General features: G+C 38.3%; 1 protein-coding gene across 1 annotated transcript in view; it reads left to right on the top strand.

The window, feature by feature from the left end:
• The window catches only part of nrxn2b (neurexin 2b), a 660,624-nt gene that overhangs the window by 48,038 nt on the left and 597,376 nt on the right, over positions 1 to 15,210 (top strand). The window contains exon 2 of the mRNA XM_080898453.1: positions 5,882 to 5,902. Within this exon, the coding sequence (XP_080754579.1) occupies positions 5,882 to 5,902 (21 nt within the window). The remainder of the gene's footprint in view (positions 1 to 5,881; positions 5,903 to 15,210) is intronic.

Genomic DNA, 15,210 nt, shown 5'->3' with positions numbered 1-15,210 from the left:
CTTTTGCTTTTCTCATTTGGCTTTTAACACTTTACTTACGTGTGGCATAGTGCTGGCCACAATAATGGAGTTTTAACTAGACTTACTCATGAGTTTGAAGAAAAAGCTGACAACAAAACAGAAAGACATTTAAAGTCAGCTTGCTCTATTTTATGTACAGCTCAATACAAGGTATACTAAATGTGGTACCGTGCAGTAGAGCTGCTGTCCAAAGCATTAAGACCTCTTAGCCGTTATTACCTAAAAAGCAAAGCAGCCTCACATAAGCATTGTGCATCGCAGCACTAGTCCACTCTCCTCTTGCTGTTTTATGACACATTTTATACAGAGTGAACTGGAAATAAATGGACACATTAGCTAATCAAACCACTTTGTGGTTGGAACATTTGCAAGTGTATATTTTTAGTAGGCAGATGTAATTTGACATTTCTCATACTTGCACTGGAAAAACAGCCCATATTGATATTTAAATATACAAAGTAACTATTATCTTACTGTAAAGATGATTTTTTTTGTGTGTTCACAAGAATTTAGTCAATACCGTGCTCTTGTTATCACTATAATTATTTTATTCCTTCATACATCAAGATTCCACTCCCCTGTAATAATTCATAATTACTTTCTTTTATGCATCTTAGTTATTTTAATTTGCAGTGACAGATGGTTTTGTAATTAGGTTAAAAAAAATACTAAAAACAGAAATTTGGCATACTGCACAGAGATTCTCAGTTTCAAACCTTGGTTTTTAATGTGAATAACTGCATCTCGGTGTGGAATGAGAGTGTCCACTGCCTCTGGCCCAGTGTCAACTGGGATGGACTCCCCCCTGTGGGAGTAAAAAAAAAGTAGTTAAGAAATGCCAATTTTTTTTTATTAATAACATATGTTTATTTATTTTAGATCAGCTTTTTATTTCATCTATTCCTCCAGCCATTCTCTTCAACTTATCCAATTATATTTAGAGTTGAAGTTGAATTATATACAGTGTGTGTGTGTGTGTGTGTGTGTGTGTGTGTGTGTGTGTGTGTGTGTGTGTGTGTGTGTGTGTGTGTGTGTTTTAACATAAAGATTAACAAAGAACTCACTGAATGCTGCTCTGTGAACAAAAACAAAAAGCATCCTTACTGTGAATTCTCTGTAATACAGTTCGTGCAGTTTATGTTGTACACGTGTCAAGTTTGTGTGGGCACATGCGTCACTCAATGTCTGTATGAATTTTAATTAGACTTTCTGCATGCAAGTGTGACAAAGATTTACAAGCTTAATATCTTGTTGCCATAGATGTTAAGCTTGAACTCCCTCTGTGATAACTTCTTGATGTGCCTCAGCCCTTTATCTGTAATGAGAATGTTGTTCTGGAAATTTTGATAATTGGTTTTGAAACAAAGTCAGCAGTCACAATAGACGGTTTTTCTCAGGATATGCACAGTTTGATTTCCAAGACCATATTTCTTATTAACTCACTGAATGTTTGCTTTCAGAATAATGCTGAAAGTCATTCAGAAATCATGCAACACGTTTATTTTGTTTGTTTTGGGGTTTTGTTTTTGTTTGTTCTTCTGTTCGTCCAGATCAAAATAATTATATACGGTAAATCTTTTAAGCATACCTGGATTTTGAATTATTTAACATGGAGATAAATTTGTATGTTTGTAACTGTAACTGTGTTTGAACTATGATGTACAGTACCTTGTATACTTATATCAAACCAGCAGTTATGTAGCTTCCTCCATGTGCAGGGAAATAGGAAGATAGAAAGAGAGAGAGGCTGTTTTTCATTGCAGGCATGCTTTTCTCCCCTCGGTAAATTCTTTAGTTAGCTTGGTAAGGATTAGGTCTGAAAAGTCTCTCATTTGCCGCCAAAGCCCTCAGGGATTCATTGGTGAAGACATTCAGCTTCTCTACTGCTTCCCTCTGAATTTAACTTTGCCATTTATTTATTTTTATTGCAGCCCACGTCTGATTTGCGCTCTCTTTTGCATTTTGCGGCTGTCTTTATGATACATTTAAACTTTTTTCAGCTCTTTGTTGCTTGAGGTACTGTACACTAATTTAGAGATATTGGACTGTCAATTTGAATGCAAGTGTACATTTCAGCATTTGATATTTATTTTAGTTTTGTATCAGGTTTAATGAGAGTTAGTATAAAAAATTGTTCTCTTTGTTCTAGATTTTTATCCTAGATCTTATCCTGTAAGCTCCGCCTTTGCGCATGGACAAAATATGCCTAGAAAAGATTTGATCTGAAAATTGTTCACATATCCTTGTGAATTACAAGCACTTTGGAAACACTTTGGAAATACCAGCTGAGTTAAAAGCCTGAGGCTATGTGGGATACACCCTAATGGAAAACAGCTCGGGGATAAAGGTAATGGTTGGTACAGACTACAGGAAACTGTAAATGGGATAAAAGACACAAGCTCAAAAGAAAGAGGTACATTCCACCAAGTGTCTGACTGAAACCATTTTTCTTCCCCAAGGCTAAATTGTGAAATATTGCGACTTGAAGCAAAATAAATGTCAGGCACATTAGAATGAAACTTTAAATGGTATGGATAATCACCATTTCCTTTAGCATTACCTCTTAAGGCATCCTTCTTAATTTTGACGAGAGATAAGAAGAATATCAAATGTTGGAAAATATTTGATATTGATTCTTTGTGACCAACTGATGTTAATTAGAAGAAGCGCTGGAGCTTTTTGACTCATTTAAGCTGAATAAAGGTAATTGCTCGTCCTTGTAATTGCTCGAATACAAAACTATGGCTTAACTTTGAAACAATTGAGATTTTATATATTTATATATGCTATTCCAAGTTAATTCAGTTCCAGTGCTGAACTTCGACTATATACAAATCTTTCTCATGTTTTTGAAAAAAACCCACAGTTTCTCCTTCCCTCCCTTCTCCCACTATGTCGGTGGAATGGAGTTAAAACTTTAAGCAGCTGAGCTTAACAGAGAGAAACTCTTTCTCTCTTTGACAGAGAGAAACAGGGATGACATGACAATGCAGGATGATGGACTGTGTTCAGAGATGAGTGGAGGGTAAAGGCAGAGTCATGACCAGTGATGGTATAAATGACCTCTACTGTACATCAAACATCATTTTACTTCAGCTCAGAAGATAGACAGGAACACATGAGGATAACTTATGAAAGACAGGATGATGGGCTATGATCAGAGATGAGAGAGAGAGGAAAAGCAGGGTCATGGCCAGTGATTATATAAACAACTGCTACCCTGTTTCAGACAAACGCTGTCCCAGTGCTTAAGCTTGGCAGATGCTCTGTCATTCAAGAACAGTTTTCGGTTGCTTTGTTGGTGTGTTTGTGGAAAGTGGCTATTCTTGCTCAATCCAGTGAACTAAACTCAGGTTAATTTAGCAACAGGGATGCATAGGGAGATGTACATGAGTGTTAGTGTTAAGTAGTTGGTATCCAACCTGTTATGGGAGGTGGCATTCAAAAGAACCTTATAATTGAAGTCTAATACTAGAAGTTGTATAAATTACGTGGACTTCCATACTCATGGGTAGTGCAGAAAATAGATTTGTCCTTTGCAGTTGCGAAATTAAGCATTTTTTCAGATTCTTGACCTTTTTGGTTTTTATAAGTTGTGATAGAAATTCCTGTGAAGATACTGCATGCTGCTTCTGCAACAGCTGCACATTGCTTCTGCCACCCTCAAAAAAAAAGTGCCAGAAAACACACTGAACCACTACGTTGTTGAGTCACATTAAAATATTATCAACCAAGCTAGAAGTTAATGCAGCAATGTCACATAAAGGCCCAAGCTCACAAGCCACAAAAGCAGATCAAAATGCCAAGCTCTCCACAGGGATGCTATGGTATTAGGGGTGGGCGATATAAACGATATACAATAGAAACCATATAAATTTGGCCAACGAAAGAGATTTTGACTATACCACTCTATCGCGATAGCGCATGTTGATGATGTCATCTGTTTTGGTCGAAAGCATCGCAGTGGCTACAACCATTATCATCTGCAAATTATGCCGACAGTCATAGCAAAGAGATGAAGCACTTTTGAAATATGGGGAAAGCCAAAAACTGCGCTTCCTCCACTTCCGTAACATTGATTCATTATTGTTGAATTTTCTCGCAGCTGCTCTATTCCCATGTTGTTGCAGTATATTAATAACTAACCTTGTATTGTGGATGAATGATCTCAGTTGTTCTCCTGACTGAAGTTTGGCCCGTGTAATAGCATCCTGCTATGCGATTGCATTTGTCCCTGACCACCAGAATCCCTCACGTTAACTTCTATCGAGTGGAAAAAAAGTTGGTGTTCATCCTCCAGCTTCACTGTGCTAATGTCATGCTAACATAGCTGTGTCGCTAGCAATCATGTAGCACAACATTATATACCAGATAGTCCAACTTCAGTAACCCTGCAAACGCCACTGCTGTTTAGTTTTCTGTCTTCATTTATATCGGAAGTGGCAGAGCTGTACGTTTTAATTAGTTTCAGAAATCTCTCAGTCAGAACATGGTATGAAATGTTTAGGTGGAAACTAGCGAGCCAACTTCCTGTTAACTTCTAACTCTGTTAAATTTAATAACTTCTGTTTTCATGGATGCCTGGATGTTAAATTTAATTGGTAACCTGGTAAAGCAGCAACGCTGATGATTTAATTAAAGATTAAAGAATTTAGACCGTTTTTAACTCTTAGTGTTCGTTTGACTTTGGGACCTGAAGAGGACGGAGTTTTGGAACCAGATTACTCCGCGAAGCTCCTCACTACGGCAGCCGTAATGCTCTGACAATCCATCAAGCAGTGCGGCTTACCAAAGTTGTACTAAAACATTTTTAACAGATTTCTGCACGCCAAAATCGGTTCGAGGTCAGTAAGCACAACCAGAATTCATACATAAGGCACACTCTCGATTTTTGAGAAAATTAAAGGATCTTAAGTGTGCTTAATAGTGTGGAAAATACGTTATACAGAAGAAAATAATATATCGTGATATATATCATTACCGCACATGCTTCAAATTAATCCCAATATGAATTTTAGGCCATATCGCCCAGCCCTATATTGTATGCTTTTTTTTTCTTTTTGGGTAGCTTCTCTTCTTCTAACTCAAGAATGCAGTTTTATTTTCTTGTTTTACAGACTGACCTCTTCTGCTCCTGAACAGTGGTTTAGTAGAACAATCTGAGAAGGCATTGGCTGCTTTTCATTGTGTCAGTGTGTTTGCTTATTTTCCTCAGTCACATACGTACGGAAAATCCAAAAGAATAGATGACTCCAAGCAGCCAAATAGGAAATACTTTGTTCCATACTGTTAATCTTAAGTATGTCAGCTACTTATAACATGTGAAGATGCAAGCTGGTAAGAGCTACCTTTAAGGTACACCTATGTTTCCTGCTCTAAGCTCCTACAAAAGCCTCCTCTCTCCTCGAGGGGCATTTAAAGTATTAGAAGATCCTTGATGATGGAGGAACGCGTGAAATTTCTGGATCACAGGAAGAAAAAAGACATGAGCAAGCATAAATTAGCATAATGAAAAGGACCTACTGTTTTTCATTTCTGAAAGCCACTGATATGAGAGGAACTGTAGGTACAGTGGACTGGTTGAAAATATTTCTGTTGGACATTTCTTGAAAAATCAATGTGCAGCTGTGGAATTATTGGGGCATCCACAGCCTTCTAAGAAAGTCAGTAGATTAAAGACTTAACCTTACATTTTCTGGGAAAGAGAGTAATACATTTTGCTGTCAAGTCTTCAAAACTGGATGTCTTTATGTTTTATCCATGTTTGATGAAATTATGGAAAAGCACGTGCTTGGAAATATAATATTGACTTCTTTCTGTTCTATTTCCCCTTTCCATGCGATCCGTGTTCACCCTGAAGCTGAAGAGTATGCTGTTGAAGGTAAGACTGATTTTTCTCTCCTAAGGTCCTCTGATGGCTTCTCTTGATGTTCTCATGGATGCTGATTCAGGTTGCTTCTAAATGCTTTATGCCATCCCTCTGTGGAGGGGCATTGTCAGTTTGGACTGCGGTTATAAGTGACTTCCAGGGGCCGTAATGAATTTTTTTCTGTATAAAATACACGTGATGGATGCGCACCTGAAACTATTCCTTATTTTTCTATTATTATTATTTTATCTTGTCTTTCTTCATTTGTTTTCTTTCTTTTTTTTTTATAGTTTATCTCTAGAGAATATGAACATGCTTGTATATGAAATTGTCAAGACAGCTGTTCTAACCTTGAACCAGTCTACCCATTAACAAGTTATTGTTCAAGTTCACATGCCATGACAAGGTGATGACAAGCTGCTGTCTTCACATCCTTTCCTGTCCCCTACAAAGGTGAACAAATCCTGCTGGTTTAGGCCCCAAAGGCACCACATTAGCCCTTGGGCCATGAAGGTGCGAAGCCAGTGCTGAATGTAGAAGACATTATGGATACATCAGTGTCTGCTGATCTTTCTGCAAAATGTTGCCGTCCAGAGGTTCACCCACTGGGTGACTGGATCTGTTTTTCAGTTCAATCAGACACTGAAACTGACATAAACAGGCTTTTTTTGAATATGCATCCAGATATTGGCACCTAGGTGTGTGTGTGTGTAAGTGTGTGTGTGTGTGCTTGCATGTATTCTTGTTGCATTTCCTCTGTACTGAGTTTGAGGTGATGGATTACCTATCACAGAGCTTGATCCAGCAGGGGAAATCACTATGACAAACACCCTCTAGCTTCAAGTTTTCTTTAAGCTGAAAAAGTTATGCTGCAGTTATTTCTCAATCTTTATTCTGAATCTGAGTTGTTTATCTTGTGGCATATTGGAAATATAGAAGCTCACACCATAGAGCCACTTCAGTGTTATTAGCTATCGCAGTGGGTTCTGTTAGAAATCTGGTTCTGCATGATATGCACTTGATGTGTGCACTTGTGAACAGTGTGAAGCTGACATTTTCTGTTTGTTCCTATATAATGCCAGCTTCTTGTTGTTCTGTGGGTACATGTCTATGTATGAGTGAATCTTTTCACCAGGTGACGGGTAAATGTCAGGAGGAAGGTTGCAAACAGCAGTAAATGATGGCAATCCTACATTTCCTATGGAAGCACTGTCAACACATCCTACATGAATCGACAGGTTCATGTAGGATGTGTTGAAGGACACACAAGGTTGGATTAAATGTCTTCATATGATATGAATATGTCATTTATGTTTGTATGTGTGTAAATGAAACAATGTGATGTAATTTCAGAAGCCTAAATAAGCCCAGGGTAACAAAGCTAAATATTTGTCTAGGATATTTAAAGAAGATGCAAAGATCTTTGCACATCTTACCCAGGCTTCTGAATGCTACTACCTGCACCTGAGAAATAACCTGATGTAATAGCAGAACATTTGAAGTTGGAGGAAATCGAGTTTTGCCTTGAGGTTATGAATGAGAGAAATGTAATTGGTAACTCTGATGGCAGAGAGCTTGAATATGCTGACCTATTTAAGTATGTAGACAGCTTACAGGACTCTGGGTTCTCTGCACTGTACAAGTCAGGTCAACAGCCAGTCAAATTAATTTCAGGTTAACAGTTGATGTCAAATTAACCCTTTCAGCACTGTTAGTTTGGATTTGTAAATGTCACAAGTGCTAACATAATTTGGAGTAACTGGTATAGCAGTCTACACAATCATATGAATAAGCAGATTTTTTTTGTCTTTTAGAGACTTCATAACCAGAAAAATCACATTGATGTAAACACTCTATATGATGGAAAGAGGGATGTAATGGAGGGAAGCTGGGAAAGAGGAGATGCAGAGGGTATTGAAAGGATGCTGAAGAAAGTGACTGGTTCAAGGAAAGGTTGACTCCTGTGAAGGGACTGTGGGAACTTCTGTTAACTGTCAAAAAGTTAAACAAGTGAAACCTGACTCTCACAAATATGTAGCTCGAAGTTAAAGTGCTGCCTAGTGCACAAAAGAAGCAAATAATCTGGAATCCTGTCACACCAATGTAACATAGCCCTAGCAAGCATCTGTAGTTTCACCACTCATTTCAAGTATGTGTGTGATATTTCTTTGCACAGTTGGTTAAGCATCCTTTTATTATGTTTGCTTCCAATGATTTGCGATGGAAACATTCTTGTGCAGAGTTCTGAATGTTTTCTGTAGTACTGTGACCCTAATATGAGCCATTCTTTCAGTTTTGAAGAATATAAAAAGCCTTGGAGTTTAATTTTCACTCATAACTATATCCGGGATCAGAATACATAGTTTGTTTAGATCGTTGTTAAACTGAGAGATTTTAAGTTATAAAAATCTTAATCAATTTGTCTGTCTCAGTCACTTTAATTTAAAAAAAAACAAGGAGCCCGGGGTATTGTGTAGTAACAAGACTGCCTGATAAATTCATTTAAAATAGTCTATTGTCAGAATTTTTTTCTGCTATTTTTAGGGCTTCCCTGTGACTGCACTTGGTATAATTAGTGTTGGTGACCATGGGTTAAAAGGTTGGTTGAGATTGATGATACAAAGAGACATTCAAAGCCCGGTGGGAGGCAAGTATCCCAGGAAAGGTGGATGGTGGCCCTCGCTCTTACACTGTAGGTCCTCGATTGATGATGTGTCAGCAACACTGACCTGTTTTACTGGAAAAAAGACCATCAGTGTACTCATATCCTAGCATGCCCTCCCATAGAGGACTGCATGTATGATATATTGTTTCATTATGTAAGGGCAATGTTAGCTCATCATCTGGTGCAGGTTTTCAATAGAAAGCAATAAAGAAATGGAAATTAAGTTGAAAGCTGTGGTGGTGTAATTTAGATTATGACATAGAGTTTGTCAGGGGGAAGCCAACATTTTCAAAACACAACTTACAGTGTGTCTTATTTCAATGAAATAAGCATTTGATTCCCTACAAAGCAGCCAGAATTCTAGTTCCTACAGATTGGCTATGTTCCCATGTGGTACACAGATTATAATCAATTACTTACAAATACTCTTGATCTCAACTAGTTATGATTATAAAGCACACACATCTACAGAATACGTTTCTTCCATTCCAACCTGTTCACCACCATGGACGGGACCAATTAACCGTCAAACGACGTCAGTGACAAGATTGTAGACCTGCGCAAGATTGGACTGGACTACAAGACCATCAACAAGAAGCTTGGTTTGAAGGTGACTACTTTTGGAAGAAATTCAAAATAAGCACCAGTCACCTGTTTTTTTGGTGCTCTATGCAAAATCTTGGCTTACGGGATAAAGATGACCATGAGGTACCCGATCGATCAGCCCAGAACTACATAGGATGAGCTTGTTGGAATACAACCACCAAGAATATCATTGGTAACACATTGTAATTTATTCAAATATTGCAGCACCTATAAGATCCCTCCTGCTTATGAAAGACACACGCACAGGCCCATGTTCGTGTTTTCAGTGAACATGTAAATGATTCACAGAAGGCTTGGGAGAAAGTGCTGTGGAAACCAAAATGAAACTTTTTGGTATTAGCTTCATCTGTCTTGTTTGGAGAAAAAGAAATGAGTATGACCCAAAGAACATCATCCCCACAGTTAAGTACCGACATGGAAAGATTATGGTTTGGGGCTGTTTTCCTGCTAAGATTACAGGACAAGTTCACTGCACTGAGAAATTCTTTTTACCAGATCACTGAAGATGGGTCATGGATGGTTCTTCCTGCATGACATTGACCCAAAACATACTGCCAAGGCAACAAGAAAGAGGCTAATTAAGGACATTAAGATCATGGTGGGGTCTAGACAGTCTCTAGATCTCTATCCTATAGAAAATGTGTAGAAGGAGCTGATCTTTTGTGTCACCAAGTGTCATCCATTTAACATGAACATGGCTAAGAGACAAAATAGCTCATCTACAAATGGACAGTAGCAGATCAAATGTATATCTGACCTCAGACACAGGGCTTTCCTTTCAATGCTGATATTAGACAATGTGATCATGAAAAATGATCATTTCTCCCCAGGTCATGCGGCCCTTCAACTTAATCTCACCCCTGGGGAAGGGGAATAACTACTTTTCCTCAACATAATGAATGGTTTGACGTTGGCTGGAGATACAGGATTACAGATTTAAGTTGTCCCTGTAGTTATAGGAGATTACTTTGGATCATCCAAACCAGATTATGGATTCTGTTCTTGTTTGCTCAAGAGAAATAAAACTAAATAATAGAAGAAAAACTTCTCTAAACGCGCGTGTGTGTGTGTGTGTGTGTGTGTGTGTGTGTGTGTGTGTGTGTGTGTGTGTGTGTGTGTGTGTGTGTGTGTGTGTGCGCGCGCGCGCGCGTATCCCAGGGGCAAAGAGACAAAAAACACAAAGTGAAGCAAATATTACATGTACCGATGTCATTGTGGTATTAACCTAGATTCATTTTATTCTCTGGAACAAATAGTGTTTCTTTTACATAATTTATATTCAAATTCCAGTTAGTAATGTTGTGCCAAGTATGACTGGCTGACTGCCTGACTAATTTTGCTATTTAAAACCCCCACAAAAAGTCACACGCCACATCTTGTGATTTTTATCAGTCAAGTTGAGTTTTACTTAAATTAAGATCAGCACAATAGCATTAATAAATTCGTGCCTATTTCCTTTTCATTTGTTTAAAATTAAATTAAATTTATATTGTCTTGCTGGTTGTCCATGCCACAGTTGCACTGCTTGTGCACACCGCAGTTTAATATATAAATTGGGACATGGCAAAACAGCAGGATTGCCGTATATGCAGATGGAAGAATGCTATCTAGCTTATTCCTCATAATCAATCAAAAAGAAGAGACAGAAAACAAGCAAACGCAGACCCACAAAGTCAGAGTGGAAGATGACCAGTGACAGTGAGGATGAAATGGAACTAAATGGTGTCTGTCTGCTGTTGAGAAATTGCTTGGAAGCCTTAAGACAGTGGGATGCCTTGATGTTCTCTCTGCCTGCCCAGCCTCTGCCAGATGTTGCAGTAAGATTAAGCCTTCTCAGGTCCTGGAGGAGTCCAGCCATGCCTGTTCTCAAGACACATTAATTTCACCCCACACACAGCTGCCTTTTTTCCCTCTCTTTCTATTTTGCGCTTTGTGATAACAAAGTCTAAAGCGGTGGAGTGGGCATCCCCTTGTGAACAACTCCAGATGCTTCAGTGTCAGCATGCATTGCCTTAGGCAGTACTGTTTGCCAAGATAGAGAGAAATGGATTGGACAATGCATGGCCTGCTGCGCTGGTGCCGCACTGTGTTTATGCGTATACATGTGTGTTGGTGAGGATTTTTCTCCTCTGCTTGAGGTTATTTTGCTTCCCAGTCTTGTACAAAATTTGTGAAACATTTACATAACGGGTCAGATGATGATTCTGCTGTGGTGTCAAGATGTTCTGTGAATCATTACTCTGAAAAGTCCATCACCAATTCAGTACCTGACCATATGGTGATGGTCAAAATGCCCAAAATGTGAACTCACCGCCATCACATTTTAATTTAGCTTGGATTTAACTTATATAGCATCATATAGCATCTGTGTTCTTTTGAAACCTCTTAATGATTGTAATCATCATAAGAGGTCATAGAAATTAAAAGTCAATCATTTAAAGTCAAATGATTCACCAGAACTGCACTGGTTGGAATCTGCACATTAAGCACACTGGGGAAGCTATTAAGAGATTAAGATAGGTAATACAATAAAACATAAGCACCCTAGTTATTTCTGTATGTAGAGGTACTTCAAAGCATGCATTTATGCTGTGTGTCTGCTTGTGTATGTAGACTGGAATATATGCAGAAGCTGACACATTCTTATTTTCCACCTGACACTGTTGTCACTTTCGTAAACAGATTGTTCCACAGCTAAATTCAAAAGTCACTGCCTCATATATATTTTTTTCATTCTCTCTACACAAAACTTATTATTTCCAGGGTGTTAGAACATTCCTGTTGTACCTGTATCCCTTTCTGAATTCAATTAGGCCATGAAATGCCACAGACTGCAAAGCTACAAGTCCGTGCTGAGCAGGTGACACAGTGAGAGATTGCATTTTAGCAGAGCCCGGTGAAAAAGTCCATCTCCCACCCTTCCCCCAGTTGACAGAGAGTGCTATGAAAATAAAAGCACTTTAACTTCCATCTGGCTACTAAACCAAAATGGTGAGAAAATTGGTAACTGCCACATTTTTCGCCTTTCTCACAGGGGCGTGCCAGCCCTTTTTTATGTGAAAATGTATTTCCTCCAGCACAGGCTTAGCAGTACTTTTGCATGTGTATGAGATGATATACTTGTATACTGTATATTATCCCACTTATACTCATACAGGTGTTTTTCCAACACCAGGACATGACTTAGGGCCTTAGGCAACCTGGTTGCTTTGTTGTTTCCAACAAAGCAACCAGGTTACAGTCCTTACTGTAACACTAATGCATTTTCTCTGTGAAAGTTCAGATGTATTGTTTGGGGGGATCCACCTTGTATTTGTTGTTTAACATTAATTTAATAGGCCTTGCGATAAATAGATGTTGGAGGAATGAGGGCACAGTGGAGGAAAATGTCTTGTGAAGTCAGGATCAATACGCTGGTGAAATGAATGAGAGTGAGCAATAAATGAAAGGAAATGGAGAATAGAGACATTTTCTCCTTATCCCGCTCTCACTTTTATAATGAGAAAATAGTAATGCTTGAATGGGCTTTGCTTCCAAAAACCTCCTTCTACTTGAATATGAAGCAATTTTCCTTTTTTGTGTTTATCCCTTTCTCATCTTCTGTTTTTCTTTTCTTATCTTCTCCCTTTGTAGGCTCTGCAGTACAGTACAAAAGTCTGAAGTTGCCCATCATTTCTTTATCCTTTACCTCCACACAGATGTGGTTGTAATTGTTTTTGTTTGTTTGTTTGTTTATTGCTTTTTTTGTGGTTCTAAGCAATTTTCTTTGGACATGGACTATTTTTTCACTCATTTTCAATCAAATCCTTATAACTGATTTTTATCAGAAGAATATATAATTTATTTGGTTGTCTCTATAAAAAAGGCACCATAAGTCAACGACACAACACTGGATGAACCAGTGTTGTGTCTAACAGACAACTTAGCAAAGAACCTATTTTTAATTGTAGCTTTGGGTAGATATCTAGAGCTAATGACCAGTATCTGAAATTGTCTGTGAAGGTTCTCAGTCATCCAGGTCCTTGTAGTCTAAGGAGCTTGGAAAGAAAAGCGTCTGGACTTCTTTAAGATGCTTGAAGATGTTTCACCTCTCATCCGAGAAGCTTCTTCAGTTCTAAGGTCAAATGGTCCCAGATTTAAGCCCTGTGAGAGTGTCCCCCCAAGAGGGATATGGACCCCCTGTCCACCATTTGACCGTGGAACTGAAGAAGCTTCTTGGATGGGAGGTGAAACGTCTTGAAGGAACTTAAAGAAGAGCAGGGCTTTTCTTTCCAAGCTTCTTAGACTATCTGAAAGGTATGTTCCTAAGAAATAGGAAACCTGAGGGATTCAATGAAGTGTGAGATGGTCTCAGTGGAAGGCAGGAATTACACAAGATCAGTCACAATAGATCTTGTGGAGTGGTGAATCCAAATTTCCTTCAACATTATTGAAATAGTTTGGGCCCAATTTGATAAAGAATTGAACAAAAGGCAACCAACATCCAAACGAGAGCTCTGGAGTAGCCTGGAGAACTTTTCTTGAAGGCTACTTAAAGAACAGCAGCTTGCCTTAGAGATTCAGGCAGTGTTGAAGAATACCAGTGATCATACGAACTTTCCAGCTCATTAGGGCTGTGCAAACTGTAAATGTATTACTATGTATGTTTACATGGGTGGCTCAGGACTTCTGCAGAGTACTGTTCTGTTTTTCCTTGACTCAAACAGACCTTAGGCATTATGGTGTTATGGTATAACACTAACGAAGAATATTTTAGTGAAGAGCTTTTATTGCAAAATGCTAGTCTTGACTAAAGCAGCTGGTAGAACAGGTCAAGGACGGTCGCTGGTGGTAAAGGACTACCCATACCTGTAAACGTTTCAATTACAACTATGGGGTTTGTCTTGTTGCTGGCTTTAATGTCCCTCAGTTAGCCAGTCTAAAAATGTTTGGCAGTCCAGTTTAAACTCAAGGAGCTTTTGAAGGATTGTGCAAGATGTTACTGTGCCAAGCAGCAAAGAATTAAGACTGTCATGATGACTTAAGTAAGACAGACTGGAAAATAGTGTCAGAGATTAGATGTTGACTGCTTTAAGACCCTGACTGGAGACTCTGTGTGAGTATTTGACTGACAGACAAGATACAAGCAAGTGTGGAGTTCTTGTTATTTTTCTTATTGCTGGATTATATGTTTCAATTATTAACAAAAAAGGCTTCACTGGTTCAGTGGAATCTCAGGAAAAGTTTTTTTCAGCAGCGTGAGCGTATAACTGTCAAACCTTCAGAAGGTCTTCTTATACTTGGCCCATTATAGCTGCTGTGTCTTCACAGAAAGCCTGGTTTATTAAATCTGCTACACATCGCACTCAATCAAAGGCCACTCGATGGCTTTTTGATCGACTTTTAGGTTAAGAGTTAAAGTGGGATGAATGGTTGATTTTTTCTTTTTTGTGTTTTTTATGTATAGTCCTGTTTCTTGATTTTCAACATTGTTCTCCCAGTGACATCTTATTTCATCACTTATACAACACAGACAAGGCAACAGAATAAAAGTGGCTATTCATCTTCAGTACTTGTACTCATGTTTTAATCCATAAAGCTTTTAAAGAAAAGCATATGCATATAGAGACGTTTATTCTCACTGTTGAAATTTACTATTAGTAGGATTAAAGTGGACATGACAGCCATCATGACACTGAGAAACCAACTAAGGAAGTTCATTCCATTCGTGTTTGAAATTTGTCAGCTACAGTTTCGTTTTTTTGTTCTTTTTTTGTCAACAGTAGTTGTAGTTGCCCTATTAGGGCTGTTGGATATAACGATATATATCGGATGATGATATAAAAACGTCTATCGTTTCATTTTATGCTATCGTTTGTTTCGTGGTGTTGCAAAATAAACTGTTTAAGGCGATATTTTTTCACCGTTTTGATGGTCACTGTAGTGGCTATATTAATTTCTAAATTAAGTTCTCTATTTCTCTTATATTTACTATAACCACACTATGGACGGACAAGCGCCTGTTTTTATGCGTTGTCGTTAGCAACAACGACGGTAACAGCATCGTGTG

Source organism: Rhamphochromis sp. 'chilingali' (assembly GCF_963969265.1).
Source record: "Rhamphochromis sp. 'chilingali' genome assembly, chromosome: 1".
NCBI lineage: Eukaryota > Metazoa > Chordata > Actinopteri > Cichliformes > Cichlidae > Rhamphochromis > Rhamphochromis sp. 'chilingali'.
The sequence above is the reverse complement of the archived record's forward strand: the minus strand, read 5'-3'. Positions and strand labels throughout refer to the sequence as shown.